The sequence below is a fragment of the Paramisgurnus dabryanus genome, chromosome 17 (assembly GCF_030506205.2).
Source record: "Paramisgurnus dabryanus chromosome 17, PD_genome_1.1, whole genome shotgun sequence".
Taxonomy (NCBI): Eukaryota; Metazoa; Chordata; class Actinopteri; order Cypriniformes; family Cobitidae; genus Paramisgurnus; species Paramisgurnus dabryanus.
Window position 1 is genome coordinate 25,615,317 of NC_133353.1, and position 16,206 is coordinate 25,631,522.

Below are 16,206 nucleotides of genomic sequence, written 5' to 3' on the forward strand. Positions count from 1 at the left end.
AACTGGAGTGGGCGGTTCTCATTTGTTTATGACAAGCAGATTTAGAAACGCCTCTTTTGAAAGTGACGAGCGACATGCAGCGACAAAGTTGCTTGTAATGTGAATGTACCTTTCAGCCTCACGCCCCATTCAGATAGCCAGCGACGTTATCGCTGTGTGTCGCCCTCTCTTTCAATGAGGCGTTTCTAAATCTGCTTGTCATAAACAAATGAGTACCGTCCAGTACTGATGAAAGAAGGATGACATGAACTCCACTGCTTCGTTCCCATTGGTAGTCGCTCCCGAAATTCGCTCATCATTTGCATTAAGTTAAACTTTTCTTAACTTTCTTGCGTCGCTGGACACGCCCATACGGTCACTTTCGCTTGTGTCACCAGAAGTTGCAGAGTTTCCATTGAAATGAATGAGATTGCGTTGCTCTGCTACTGCTGGTCGCTAGCTGTCTGAATGGGGCGTCATTCACAAGTTACATTCACATTATAAGTGACTCTGTCGCTGTGTGTCACTCGTCTCTTTCAAAAGAGGTGTTTCTATATGTAGTTGTCATAAACAAATGAGTAACGTCCACTCCAGTAACTGACAAGAGAAGGATGACGTGAACTCCCCTGCTTCGCTCCCATTGGTAGTCGCTCCCGAAATTCGCTCAACATTTGCATTAAGTTAAACTTTTCGTAACTTTCTCGCGTCGCTGGACACGCCCATACTGTTGCCAACTGTCACTTTCACTCGTGTCATCGAAAGTCGAAAGTTGATTTCAATGGAAGCTTGGCGACTTCCAGCAAGCTCCAGTGACCACTGGTAACGGGATGGGGCCTGTCCAGTTGTGCGACAAAGTTGAGAAAAGTTTAACTTTATGCAAATTATGAGCGACTTTCTGGAACGACTACAAATGAGAGCAAAACAGTAGAATTCACGCCATCCATCTCTCATCAGTTAAGCTGCATTCAGACTAGCAGCGACTAGCAGTAGCAGAGCGACACAATCTCATTGATTTCAATGGAAGTTGTGTGACTTCTGGCTACCCGAGCAACAGTAACCGTTGGCGGCTGGATGGGGCATGTCCAGCCATGCGACAAAGTTGAGAAATGTTTCTTCATGCAAATCATGAGCGACATTCTGGAGCGACTACCAATGAGAATGAAGCAGGGGAGTTCACGTCATCCGCCTCTTGTCAGTTACTGGAGTGTACGTTACACATTTTTATATGACAACTAGATATAGAAATGCCTCTTTTGAAAGAGACAAAGTCACTTATAATGTGAATGTAGAAACGCCCCCTAACAACCTTGTTGAAAGAGACGAGTGACACACAGCGAGAAAGTCGCTTGTATTGTGAACGTGGCTTAAAGATTCACATTAGCAGCGACTAGCAGTAGCAGAGTGACAGTGGCCGTTGGCGTCCGGATAGGGCGTGTCCAGTCGCACAACAAAATTGAAAAAAGTTTAACTTTATGTAAATGTAAGCGACTTTTTGGAGCAAATACCAATGAGAGCGAAGCAGTGGAGTTTATGTCATCCATCTCTCATTACTGGAGTGGATGTTACTCATTTGTTTATGACAACCAGATTTAGAAACGCCTCCTAACAACTTCTTTGACAGAGACTATTTAAGGTACATTCACATTATAAGCGACTAGCAGTAGCAGAGCGACGCGATCTCATTGAGTTCAATGGAAGCTCGGCGGCATCCGGCGACACGAGCAACAGTGACCGTTGAAGGCTGGATGGGCGTGTCCAGTCGCGCGACAAAGTTGAGAAATGTTTAACTTTATGCAAATTATGAGCGACATTCCGGAGCGACTACCAATGAGAACGAAGCAGGGGAGTTCACGTCATCCATCTCTCGTCAGTTACTGGAGTGGACGTTACTCATTTGTTTATAACAACTAGATATAGAAACGCCTCTTTTGAAAGAGACGAGCGACACACAGCGACAAAGTCGCTTTTAATGTGAATGCGGCTTAAAAACGGCTTCTGTAATGAAAAAAGTTAGGCCGGGACATAGAGAATTGATTGGATCGTTGGATGTTGTGGTTTGCTATTCGCTCGTTTTGAGGAGGGGAGGAGATTTGCGTTTTTGTGTAAAATTATAAGAGCACATGAATTTAAAACAAATAATATAGCTTACAGAGATAAGTAATTTGCAAAGAAAATTAAAAAAATCGCCAAAGATGTAAGTTTTTAATTTTAATTTTCCAAATGCGTGTTGCAACTATGGTAGTCGTTATGAACTCACTGATCTCCTTGTCCGTTTTAGCTGGTTCACGTGTTCTGAACGAAAACGCGTTGTGGAAACGCGTTTTCGGCTAGAGCTTTTTGTCCCTCTCTGCAGCATGGCGGAACTACACTAGTCAACATTTGAAGTGGATCAAAACCTTTTCTAAAAGTTTTCTTAAAACCAATATCCAATACCCGTTCTTGTTTTAGGACAAATTTGGTGAATGTTTTTGATCCACTTCAAATGTTGACTACTATACATGGAAGCCTCCTTGGACTTACCGGTTCAATGTAAGTAAAGAGAAGAAATTCTAAGCTTAGAAAGAAAAGTCAGATCATTGGCAAAGGTAGTTTAACACGAGGACATATTTATGTATAAAGACATTGATTTTGATTAATAAAACACTTAAAATCCTACTTACTCTCCCTTTAAAAAGCTCATTTTGACAGAAGCATTTGTCATTTACAGTACTTAAAATTTAATAAAGGCTTGGCTGAAAAATGGCACTGCTGAATAAGTATTTGTGCAAAACAAGGTGAACGGTGTAGCAGTTGGCCAGACTTACATATTTGACCTTTGGTGTACATAAAAGTGAAAAAAAAAATACTGATGAATTACTTTTTCCTGACACAATCAGATAATTTGCATAGCATTGCACAAAACTTATAAGGCAACTGCCATTTAATGAATGCATTAATGGTGCATATAACAGTGATGCTGTGTAATGATAAAGTGAGGAGCGCTCTGCTGTCCTCTACTGTTGGCTGATGCTCAAAGAAGCGCTCGCGCAGTGGGCGACTTCATCCCTTACTGCAGTTACGGAACGGTAACCACGGCACAAATGTGACGATGGGGAAGCGCAGCTCGTCCAAATTACGGATTAATCCCAGTGCGATTGTCAGTCGGTATTAAAGAAAAACAAATCCAGAGATAGGTATGATGAAGATTGTAATAAACATGCAACCGAGCGCGTTGATCGCTCTCATCAGATGCTGATGATGATGGTCGCGCGACCTGCGTGATTTCCTCCCGCTGGTAAGATCATCTGCTAATGATGCTTTATCATTGACATACAACTGAACGATAAAACGAACACGTCCATAGCTATTTGCGTTTTATCCGTCTGTCTATGTATTTATACATCATTTTTATCATTGTAAAGGTGGAGTTACGTTAATATAGCCTACTATGTAAGCATAAACGTAAACATATTAACGCAATTGGGGGCATTTGTGCTTTTTTATTTATTTATTTATTTATTTTGAAGATGCAACTGTGTTTTTGCTGCTTAGTGGACAGTCCTTACGTTGAGTCACGCTTCTGTCATTATTTAGAGATGCGGTGTTACTTATACCACATATAGTGGGCCTCTTCATCCAGAAATCCATATTTACACAAAATTAAAGATTACCAACACGAAATGAATAAACTGAAGGCAGAAGTCATAACGTCAGCGGTGTCTTTTACGGTAAGGGATGACATAATGCACTTGTGTGGATTCATTGGCTAAATGTGATCCGTGGATGCTGATGCTAACTGATGGATACCTCGAATAAATGTGAGCAGAGGGCTGATGTAATGCTTTATGTTGATGATGTAACAGCTACTACACAAAAACATCATAGTAACCCCTACATCACTTTTACTTGCAGCACGTTTAAACAAATAAGGAGAACATCTAGTATTAACCTACATTTACACAGTCATTGCCTCTATGATGCATTCTCTGCATGCCACTTTTAAGTGGCTTCTTAGCAGCTCTTGTATCATTAATTCACAGGATGCTGCCATTGCAAGACACTATTGTCATACATAATCAGCACTTGCGTGGAGCGAGAGAACTCAGATGGCCTTTTGTGAATCAGGGATTTATCTCTGGGTTTATTTTTGAATGTGTGTGGGTCAGTGTTGGGGCTAGTTACTCAAAAAAGTAATATATTACGTATTACTTATTACTCTCAAAAATAGTAATGCCTTACTTTACTTTATTACTCCCAGGAGAAAGTAACTAGTTATATTACTAGTTATATTACTAGTTACATTTTTTTTTCTGGACAAGAATGTTTATTTGGGCAAGCCACGGCCAAGAAAATGCTGGCTTCCTTACCCACTACCGGACGTGGGGCACAGCGTTCGGAGAAACATTAAAGAGTGTGCACTTCACCGTCAAGTTATTTTCCTTCCGTTGAACATAATAAAATATGACTGAATCTCCACTAGCTTTCTGTTGCTGGGAACCTTCCTCTGAAAAAGAGCTTGCCGTTGTTGACGCTTCCATTTTCCCGATCTGTCTTTGAGTGTGCCGCTGCCGCTCTGTGCTGCTGGCTGCCGGGTGTCGACCAATCGGTGATGGTAAATGATACCTCGTGCCAAACTTAGACCAATCACTGTTCCATTCACGCCCACCTCCCCTTCCCTTTTGTTCTCTGTGTTTTGTGCCTTGTGTGATGAAGGTGCTACTGGCGAATGTAACTCAAGTAACTAGCTCAGGAAAACTGTAATAATATTACCATTTTCAGACAGGTAATGCCTTACACTACTAGTTACTGAAAAAAGTAATATTATTACAGTAACTAGTTACTTTGTAACTAGTTACACCCAACACTGGTGTGGGTTATGTTGGGGGGAGGAGGTCTTTCCCCAGATGTCAACATCAAAATCCTCTTTTTCGTTTCATAGGCCCTTCCTGGTTCCTTTGCATCACCTTATCTGAGACCCAGCAAGCCTGACAGGTGAATAATTATATTGGAATATAAATGTGTTTAACAATATGTGATAGATAGATAGATAGATAGATAGATAGATAGATAGATAGATAGATAGATAGATATGTTTTCCTCTGCTAGGCTGTCATTAAGCTGTGGTATTAAATGGACCTTTTGTTGTGTTGTGCAGAATGATTGAAGAGGGAAGTAAAAGCAGTAAGGCCATGGTGGAGAAGAGACAGCTCTTCATGGAGATGAGTAAGTTGCTTTTACAGTTCACAACAACAGCCTTAAATATTTCTTGCACAGTGTTGGACAGGTGTTGAAAATTAGCACACGTGCTATAACACTTAATACAATGCATCTGGTTCGTCCAATGTCTATTGCTATGTCCATATTAAATTAACTAAATAAATAAAATAAAATGCATTATACACACACAGATCCTAGTCAAATCCTGTTCACCTTTCACAGCCATAGAGCAATTTGTTGGCATGGACTTAGTGTCTATAGTCATAAAACAGAACTGATTTAAACAAACTTCAGAATCAAGTTAGAGGTCTTCAACCTTTTTCAGGCCAAAGACCCCTTAATGGATAGAGAGGAGGAGCAGGGACCCCCAGAACATGTAATAACATCAAATTAAGACTGTATTTATATCCTTTTTACAATAGTTACATTACAAAGATGATGTTCCTATATCATTTTTATTGTATAATAGATTTTAAACTAGGAACGTTATGCTCTTCATTATTAGCCTATTAATGCATTTTTGTTTGATGCCTGATTTCATTTTACCCCAAAAATATGTTGAATTCAAATAATATTATATGGTGGACCCCCGGTAATACAACCACAGATTCCTAAGGGGCCCCGGACCATCTGTTTGAGTTAAATGGTTCAAACTGAACTTCCATTACTTCTTAAAGAAGAATTGTACAAGCATATTTTGTGGCTGCTTTACAGTAGATGTTGATATAGGAATGTGAGCGGGGTAAGTTGTCACATGGGTAGATTGTCACACTGTTCATAACTCCAACACTAGAGGCTCTATCTCAAAAATCAAATAGCCAGTTTGTGTGACAACTTCTTCTACAGTCACACGTTCACATGTCAAGATCGCTCTAGTCTGACGCCAGCACAATGTTATTATTTTTTGGCTTAAAAAGTAAAATAAGCACTTTAAATGTATGCAATACAACTTTGTTAGGTATGAATGTTACAAATTTTTATTTTGCACAAGATAGAGAAGACAATAATGTGTCTTTTGATACTTTAGCAAACGTGCTATGTTTAGCCAACATTAGCACACATGTCAGCTTTGGACAAGTTGTCTCAATGACCTTGGGGCAAGTCGTCACATGCTTTAACACTGGAAATAGTTAACCCCGGGTTATTTTAAACCCTGGTTTAATGAAATCAATCAATGGTAACATTCTCTATTCAACAGTCTACAACTTGTAATGAGATAAGATATGAAAATGTAATGAATACAACAAATGTGCCCAAGACTTCCTTCTTTCATTTGGTATGATGAGAATTATACTACTGTGATGTATGGTGCTCAGTAAATGTTAAACAGTGTGAAAAGTGTGACAACTTACCCCGCTCCTCCCTACTGATTACATTCCTTTACAGCTTCAAAATGCCAAAAAAAAAATGATGTATCATTTTCACCAGGGGCACAGAACTTTGATGTTATTCGTCTCTCAACGTACAGGACGGCATGCAAGCTGCGATTTGTTCAGAAGAGATGCAACCGTAAGTATTTTTTTTTTTTTAGATGTGCTTTGTACATTCTCAGATTCTATTGGACCTCACTCTTGAAACGGGGCGGAATAAATTTATGAGTAAATATTTTGTTAAACTATTCGGTGTAAGATTATTAGTTTGCATGACTCTTCTATTACAATATTTAGTTAATTGCAATAAATTGCATTCTGTATATAATTGTAATATTTGCTAAGAAAATCCCTCAACTGAAGACATTATTGTAATGTACTGTAGATCAACAAATCATGGGTTATCAACTAGTCAGACCTTGAGTCCAAAATTGATTCGGATTTCCACCAATTGATCCGGATTCCACCCCGTTTAATCTACTTATTCATATATATATATATATTTTTTGTTATTTTTTTAATGTTTCAATTTCCATAACATATATAAAATAGTATCTAATATATAGTATATCCTCTATAGAATCAGCTATCAAGGGTTTTTCTTCATAGGACTGGACTTTTTCCTCTTATTAAAAATTGTTTTTTCTCTTAGGAGTGTTTTTCAACCCCTAGGGAGTCAGCTGACATTTGCTTAACTTAGAACTCTCTTATGTTACATTATTACTACGCTCGCTAGTACGGTTTAATCTTAGCCACTGTACTCTGCTTCTTATGTTGTCCACCTATTTTTTCTTCTGCTTTTATTAACGCAAAGCTGGTTTATAACTATTAAACCATTGTAAAAAGCGCTATAGAAATAAAATTGAATCGAATTAAACTAACAGTTCATGGTATTCCGCTTATCCCTCATTTGGCTTTTCTTTGGGGGCGAATCATTAGGTGTTTGATTTTATGCAGTGATCGATCAGCGTCTGACTTGATGCAGTGCATGTCAGTTCAAAATTTTGTCTGACTTGGGATAACGCAAGAGGGATTCAAGACCAGACGACTGGCTCAGGCAACACTTCTCTGAGAGTGGCTGCAGAAACTCTAATGATGACAAGACGGGAGCTATTTTACCATTGGCCAAAGTCACTGACAACCACAATGATCTTTTTAGATTTATTCTATCATCTTCAGTTCCATTCCTGCGCACAGATTTATTTGTTATAACATTGACAACATTGTTTGTGTGATCCTAAAGAAGTCATTCACCAAAATATTAAAACGGCATCATGTTAGCTTCTTTTGCGGGAACTAAGAGTGTTTTCACATATGTTGGTGCGCACCGTGGTGCGGCCTTGGAGCGCACCAAAATACATTGTATCATTTTTCAGTTAATGCGGTCCGTGTTCACGTATTTTTTTTTACTGTACTCAATTTTTTTTTTACTGTACTCGAAATGTCATTGGTCTCTGACAGCTCTTGCCGTCTCATGACCACCCCCACGTTTCCACGACAACCAGCCTGACAGGGATAGCGCCGCTATCAAGATGTGGAGATAAACGATGCACGTCTTTGCGAAGTTTCTTTGCTTTAATGCGAAATTGCGTAGCTGTTCTATTAAAGCCTTTCTCACGGAGCTGTTTGCTAAAAAGCCCGTAATGCCACTATTTGTGTGTGGAGGACAGCTATGCATTTATAAAATCATCAGCTCAAACGTAAAGGATACAGCGAATCTCTGCAACGGACCAGGATTGGCTTGTTTGTTGTTAATCCACAATATAACACATGGCTCACGTCACAACCGAAGCCCTGTGGCTCAAACATGTGGAGAACTTCCTGTATTTGGTTCGGCCCGAGGTCCAGCAGTGTTCACACCACAGGTGGGTCGCCCCAGAGTTCGGTGACAGCCGCTCCGAGACCACTTGTTTAGAGCGCACCCGAGAGCGGCTGTTGTGTTCACACTGACCCAAACGAACCGTACTCGGAGCGAAACGTCATTTGGGCCGACCTAAACAGTGTATATGTGAAAGCACCCTAATATGGTAAAGCTCAAAAAGACACCTATTCACCATTAAAGTAATGAAAATGACTCCTGTGCCCTAATATATGTCTACTGAAAAGAATCAATACATTTGAAGAGATAACCATTCATATTTTTAGCTTATTTAGCAATTAATATGTCGCAACCTATCCATGGAAACATACAGATCAGATCAGTGTGGTAAGTTCAGTATAGGCCTATGCTGGCACGCCAATAACGTTAATTCTCATTGGTTCTTGTGTATCTCGTGACACGAGTTTCACGAGAACCAATAAGATTCAATGATGCCCTTATGAAAATTAACCGTGTAGTAAAACCTGTTACCACAAAATAACTATTTTGGGTAGTGGAAAGTCGGCAGCTTTGTTTATACCTTATTTGTGCATGTAGGTTTAAAACGACTCTTTGTTAGCTGCTTATTTGTTTAGAAAAACTATTTATTTTCTAGTGCTAACATATTTAACTTCCATAATTTGAGCTTTTTGTGGAGTTCTCTATTTAACAGGTTAATCTTGACCTCTCCCTGTTGCAGTTCACCTGGTGGACGTGTGGAACATGATCGAAGCCTTTCGTGATAATGGCTTGAGCACATTAGACCACAATGCCGAAATTAATGTGTCACGCCTGGAGACCATTCTGTCCTCCATCTTTTACCAGCTGAACAAACGGCTGCCCACCACCCACCAGATAAACGTGGACCAGTCCATCGGTCTGCTGCTAAACTTCATCGTGGCTACTTATGACAGGTGTGTAGATGGGATGTAATACCAACACAATTACATGGCTACTTATGACAGGTGTGTAGATGGGATGTAATACCAACACAATTACATGGCTACTTACAGTAACTATTTTACAAGGTGGCTGCATCGTATTATATTTTACGGCTGAGTTTAAGTTGTATCCATTGGTATATTTTCTTTGATCTGCTTTTGCCCCAGTGACATTGGGTTAAAGGACGTCATTATTGACTTTCTCTTATAATGTAATAATTGGTACAATTTGTAAGGTATAGTTTGTTAAAGCAGTACATATTTGCATGGACGTTTTACAGTACATTCACACGGGGCGAAAGCGTTAACGCTTGAAGGAAGGCTAGTCTGAAGCGTGGCCAACAGCCAATCACAGTGGCCGCAACACATGCTCCGGCCTTGCATAAACATAATTGGCTGGTTCGCACTAGGTTATTTGCATAAAGGGATCTGGTTGGCTGACGCACACGTTGGCGCTTGAAAAGTCGAGAAATGTTCAACTTCTGCCGCGAGCAACGACGCAAAATTGACAAATCCATAATTTAGTACGGCAACACATGACGTCATCCATTAACAGTAAATGAGAAGTGCTAACGTTTTCGCACCGTGTGAGTGTAAAGTTATACTTGATCTTCTGATAATGTGTATTTTGTGTTTCAGTGAAGGCCACGGAAAACTTACAGTGTTTGCCATGAAGGCCATGTTAGCTACCATGTGTGGGGGTAAAATACTTGACAAATTACGTTGTAAGTACAATACTTGTTAAACAACTATTCAAAAGGGACTTATTATTAAAAATTATTTCCTAACCCTTAGAATCATCAGCTGAGAAACCAATGCTTTACAATACTAAGGTGTATGGTTAGCATTAAAAATATAGATGTGAATGTAACTTGGCATTTTTTCTTTTCTAAAATATAATACTTTTAAGAAATATAAGGTATAATAACATAACTTATTTAAACCTACAGTATTTTGGAGCCATATGCACAATCTTTTAAAGAGCACCTATTGTCCGATTCACTTTTTAAAATTTCCTTTGGTGTGTAAGTGTGCATTAGTACATGTTAACAATATGCAAAAGGTACATACTCCAAAGTAAATGTTGACGCAAGTTATCGTCTTCAACGTAAATCTCTTTTCTTGGACTACAACAAACACACGGAGTGTAGGTAACAGTTTACCTTCTGGGATTGGTGATGTAGACAAGACCGACATTATCATAATTCCTCCCGCTTCGGACTCTCAGCCTGTAAGTTAACTCCTGTTAGCAATCAAATCTTTCAAACATGGTAAGGAGCGTCACATTTCCGGCTGACGTCAGAGCTATTCAGACCAATCACAACGTACAGATTAGCTGGCCAATCAGGGACGCAGAGCTTTTCAAATCTGTGTGTTTCAGGAAGAGAGTAAAATCTGGAGCTACAAAAATGTATGGTATATGGAAAATAATGTGTTTTTTAACCATAAACCACGCAAACACATTGTATTATACCAAATACACAAAATACCGTTATTTTTTTTTAGCAAAAAATAGGTGCTCTTTAATTTAAAAATATAAACAAGATGAGTTTTATCCCATGTTCACTCAGTGTTTGGCGCCCCCTTCTGTACATTAGGGGTTAACACAAAATTGCATTTAAAGGACAAGTTCGGTATTTTAGACTTAAAGCCCTGTTTTCAGATTGTTTATGGTCAAATAGAATGGTTTTGACTGAAATTTCGACATTTTCGGCTGCCCTGAGAATTTTCGCTTGTTTGTGTTCCAGCTCAGACCTCTACAATGGCTTTATAGGTGCACTGGAACAATCCTTCCTAAAATGCATTCAACTTTCGTTTACAAAGACGTGAAACTCACCGAGTGGTCAGGGGTGTTCACTGGTATGCTCACACAAAAATCGCTCCAAAAGACGCATTCCAACAGGTTTTATCGTAGTTTTTACCAACTCCATTGACTGTATTAGACGTCCTGTGAGGTACGGTATTACTCCGCGCCGGGAACTTTGTTTCTATTCTTGCAATTGGCAAAGGCGGATTAGCGCCACCTCCTGGGCTGGAGTGTTTATTATTCAAGCTCTAAGCGGAAGAATGTACGGGTGTGAGGCGTTTGGGGAAATAGGTCCACAAGTTAACAACGAATGGTAAAACAGCTGTTGGAAAGCATCTTTTGACGCGATTTTTGTGTGAGCATATCAGTGAACACCCCTGACCACTCGGTGAGTTTCTCGTCTTTGTAAACGAAAGTTTAATGCATTTTAGGAAGGATTGTTCCAGTGCACCTATAAAGCCATTATAGAGGTCTGAGCTGAAACACAAACAAGCGAAAATTCTCAGGGCAGCCGAAAATGTCAAAATTTCAGTCAAAACCATTCTATTTGACCATAAACAATCTGAAAACAGGGCTTTAAGTCTAAAATACCGAACTTGTCCTTTAAAAAACAAAATATTGAAATTTTTGCCAAATGGTCAAGAGTCACTGAATAATTTAAATAATTTACTCACCTTCATATGCCATCCCAAATGTATATGACTTTATTTTTTTGTTAAACACAAACAAATTATTTTATATTAAAATGCCATCTTATTATCTTATATGGTGTTTAACATGAGCTCCTAAAAGCACATCCATTAATCATTAAGAAATTCCTGTATTTTAATTTCTCCAAAAGAAAGTATAATAATTGATGTGTAATAAATAAACTTTTAAGGAGAACAATAACATATAGATGACCTCAATGGACTATAAGCTAAATGGATTAAAAGATTTCATGGATCTTAATTGATTTAAAATTCATGTCAAATATTTGTGATCTCTGTCATGGTCATCAAAGCCAATCTTTAATATGAATTACCTATTTATGTTGCAGTTGCAATTAACATAAATAATATAATCCTCATGCATTATATATGACACTGTATGTAAATTAAACATCGACTGAGTATTTAATAAATAACAAAGTATCAATTCACATTGTTTGTTTGACCTTTTCTTTCAGATATATTTTCCCAGATATCAGATTCCAACGGGGTGATGATCTTTGCCAAGTTTGATCAGTTCCTGAGGGAAGTGCTGAAACTCCCTACGGCAGTGTTCGAGGGACCTTCATTCGGTTACACCGAGCACTCTGTGAGAACATGCTTTCCTCAGCAGGTGACTACACTAATCTCCTTCAGATAGCAACGATTTGTATCTTATTCAGCCTGTTTCTGAATCGTTCAAGCTCTTACTGAGAGTGTCTTATCTGTTGTTTGTCAGAAGAAGATCTTGCTGAATACGTTTTTGGATGTGTTGATGGCAGATCCACCTCCGCAGTGCCTCGTTTGGCTACCTCTCATGCACCGACTCGCTAATGTAGAGAACGGTACGAGCTGCGTTTGGAGGCGTGTGAGATTGTATGTGGGTTTTTACAATCTGTTTCACATCGGCTCATGTGTCTCGCTCTTGCAAAAAAGGGTTTGATGCTGGTTTGATTTGTGGCATACTGTTGTTAAACAGTGTGTGGTAAGTAACTTAAAAAGTAATTAACTACGAATTATCAACATTGTATTTCAATTAGACTGTCTAAAAATTAATTGCATTACTGATTAAAGGTACAATATGTAAGATTTTTGCATTGAAATATCCAAAAATCACTAGCACACTGTTTTAATTTTTTATTTGTGTACTCACATTGTCCCAAATATTTCCAACAATGTTTGAATCCAGAAAAATGAGTGTAGTGTGCTTCCTTCATCGCCTAGTCACTAGCAGGGTTTCCATCCAAACATGAGGCGAATCTTTTTCAAATTTAGGAGGAGGGCACAAATACTTGTGGCCGTTTTTTTTTTTAGTTTTATTAACATGAGAAGCGTTAACAGTCGTGCCAAAAAAAAAAAACAGCGCCTGGTTGCAACATCCTCTCTCTGCCTTCCAGCAGACCACGGAAATTTCCATTTTAATGTGATATTTGTCAGTGGGTTTTGCAAATATTTAACCAATAAAAAGTTGCTTGTCAACTTATACAACACAATGTGTAATCATTAAAAACTAAAAAAAAGAGTAAATTTGGACATACAAGCTTTCAGAAGGACAGCAATGATATACAGTATACATATGCTGTACATTAGTTAGGACACAGCTGAAAATGTGTTTAAAATAAAATGTTTGCAATGCCTTGAATGCTTTTTTGGTATTTTACAGTCTTCCATCCAGTGGAATGTTCATATTGCCAAAGTGAGAGCATGATGGGTTTCCGGTACCGCTGCCAGCAGTGTCATGGTTACCAGCTTTGTCAGAGCTGCTTCTGGCGTGGTCATGCCAGCGGTCCCCATAGCAACCAGCACCAGATGAAGGAGCACTCTTCATGGGTATGACTGTCTCTTTAAGATATCAAGCTTTTATCAATGCACATATTTTCAGAAAAAGTTATATAAGCACAACACTTTTCTCTATCTATTGGGTGTGCAGTGCCTTATGGAAAAACTAACTTTTTATGGGCCCTATCTTGCACCCAGCGCAATTGACTTTGTCAATGACGCATGTATCATTCGTATTTTGCACCGGCGCACAGCGGGTTTTCCCTCCACAGACGCACGTCGGCAAACTAGGGAATGAACTTGCGCTCCCTGGGCGGTTCAGCGCAAAAAAGCAGGCTTGTTCCGGCGCAAACCATCCCTGATGCTTTTTTGCAGTTTCAAAAAACAATTGCGCCACTGACCAGAAAAAACTAGTCTAAAGTCAGTGGCGCGTTGCGTGTGGTTCATTATGCTATTTTAAGGGAGAATGTTTGACCATAATGTTTAGCGTGCAGAATGCGCACACACTTTGCTTATCTAATCTACACAGATGCAACAGTTATTTTTGCAAATCATAAATTGTTACAATAAAAAATATTAACACATGAGATAAGGAAAATCATTGTGGTGAACATTGTGGTGATAGTTTTTATTTATTGTGTGGCTGCGTAAAAAAATTATCATGCAAATAACGATTAAAATATTTTCATAAGATTGTTGTGTGGCTGTATTACGTTTATTTTATGTAAATAATAATTAAAATGTTTTCATAAGAAACCTTAATGTATGTGAACTTGATTTGTAAGTGTACTTTCAGCGGTGAGGATGGACGCAGCGATGTGCTCTGCTGGCGTCAGGTGCTGTGTAGAGGCAGATCCACCTCCCGTTACACGGCGTGTCCCCGATTTATGCTGGCAAGCTTGGGATTCCCCCGTCTCCTGACATCATTGTAGCGCTTGGCGCAACGATGGGGATGCCAGCTGATGAGACAATTGTGGCTATTTCCTCTCACGCCTGTTTAACCTACGCTGATTTGGGCGGGTTTCTCCTATCCCCATACAAAACAACTTCTCTGTCTTTGACTGCTCTTACAAGAACGTCGGTCTCCTCGGCTGTGAACCGCGCCTGGTGTGCGCCTGGTAAATCCGTCATAATAATAGCAACCCGCCATGGAACTTGCGCACTTGCGTTTAAAGGGAATGTTGGATGACGTTCTGATTGGTTTATTTGACGTTACGCCCAAACCACACCTATGAATAATGAACCTACTTCAGACCAACCCCTTATTGATTTGCGCCCGGCGCAAGAGTTATTTCTCCCGCCGGGAAAATAGCAACAGCGCCCAAGATCCTCCCACAAAGTCACTTGCGCTTTGCGCTTCGCACTTGCATTTCAGATCGTTAAAATAGGGCCCTATATGTGATTACGTATATATACATTTTACATGGGAATTTACATAGGACATACACACAGTGGTGTGAAAAAGTGTTGGCCCCCCTCCAGGTGAACACAACATGTAGTTTTAAATAAAGGTTTTAAAAAAATCCAAAACTACATGGCCCTGTGTAAAAAAGTGTTTGCCCCCTAAACCTACTATTTGGTTGGGCCACTCTAAGCAGTCAACAACTGCAATTACACGTTTGGGATAACTTGCAATGAGTTTGTTACAGCACTGTGGAGGAATTTTGGCCCGCCTATCTTTGCGAAATTGTTGCAATTCAGCCACATTGGAGGGTTTTCGAGCATGAAACGCCTTTTTAAGGTCATGCCACAGCATCTTAATAGGATTGAGGTCAGGACTTTGACTAGGCCACTCCAAAGTGTTCACTTTGTTTTTCTTCAGCCATTCAGAGGTGGACTTGCTGGTGTGTTTTGGATCATTGTCCTGCTGCAGAACCCAAGTTCTCCTCAGCTAGAGGTCATGAAAAGATGGCCGGACGTTGTCTTTTAGGATTTTTTGGTAGACAGCAGAATTCATTGTTCCAGTTATTACATGTCCTGAAGCAGCAAAACAGCCCCAGACAATCACACTACCACCATTATATTTTACTGTTGGTATGATGTTCTTTTTCTGAAATGCAGTGTTACATTTACACCAGACGTAATGGGACACACACCTTCCAAAAAGTTCAACTTTTGTCTCGTCAGTCCACAGAGTATTTGCCAAAAGGCCGGGGTATACCAGCTTTCCAAATATACTCCCCGCGACTACACGTGGATGGCCACGTTCGACACTATACGCAACAAAAATGATTTTTATTCAGTGAATTATTAGTCTAACAGGCCGTTAGGGCAGCACTGATTTGGCGACATTTACATTACATTAAAACATTAGGATAGGTGAAGAAAAGTAACTGATCCACCATTGCAAACATAGTTTAGAACAAACAACAAGACAACAAAGAACAGGAATCAAACATTATGATAAAAAACATGCTCCACAGCTTTTTGTTCTTGAAAGAAGTCAAAGTTAAAGAAGAAAAACGAAAGTGTGTGTGCAATTGCTGTCTAATTCCTTTGTATAATTGTTTGTAGTGGAGTGTCTTGTCTAAATATTTTCACGTGCATGCCCTGTTGTACGCGGACTGTACACGCAATGTCCGCGCGG

General features: G+C 39.4%; 1 protein-coding gene across 6 annotated transcripts in view; it reads left to right on the top strand.

Annotated features, from left to right (window-relative positions):
* The first annotated feature begins 2,986 nt into the window (after positions 1 to 2,986).
* dtnbb (dystrobrevin, beta b) overlaps positions 2,987 to 16,206 on the top strand; it is a 54,726-nt gene continuing 41,506 nt past the window's right edge. For 5 of the 6 annotated variants that reach the window (XM_065288506.1, XM_065288505.1, XM_065288501.1 and 2 more), the window contains exons 1-9: positions 2,987 to 3,253; positions 4,898 to 4,950; positions 5,114 to 5,181; positions 6,604 to 6,684; positions 9,104 to 9,317; positions 9,984 to 10,069; positions 12,320 to 12,474; positions 12,580 to 12,685; positions 13,504 to 13,670. In XM_065288506.1, the coding sequence (XP_065144578.1) occupies positions 5,115 to 5,181; positions 6,604 to 6,684; positions 9,104 to 9,317; positions 9,984 to 10,069; positions 12,320 to 12,474; positions 12,580 to 12,685; positions 13,504 to 13,670 (876 nt within the window). In that variant the 5' untranslated portion in view covers positions 2,987 to 3,253; positions 4,898 to 4,950; position 5,114. The remainder of the gene's footprint in view (positions 3,254 to 4,897; positions 4,951 to 5,113; positions 5,182 to 6,603; positions 6,685 to 9,103; positions 9,318 to 9,983; positions 10,070 to 12,319; positions 12,475 to 12,579; positions 12,686 to 13,503; positions 13,671 to 16,206) is intronic. The other variant, XM_065288502.1, reaches the window with a different exon arrangement.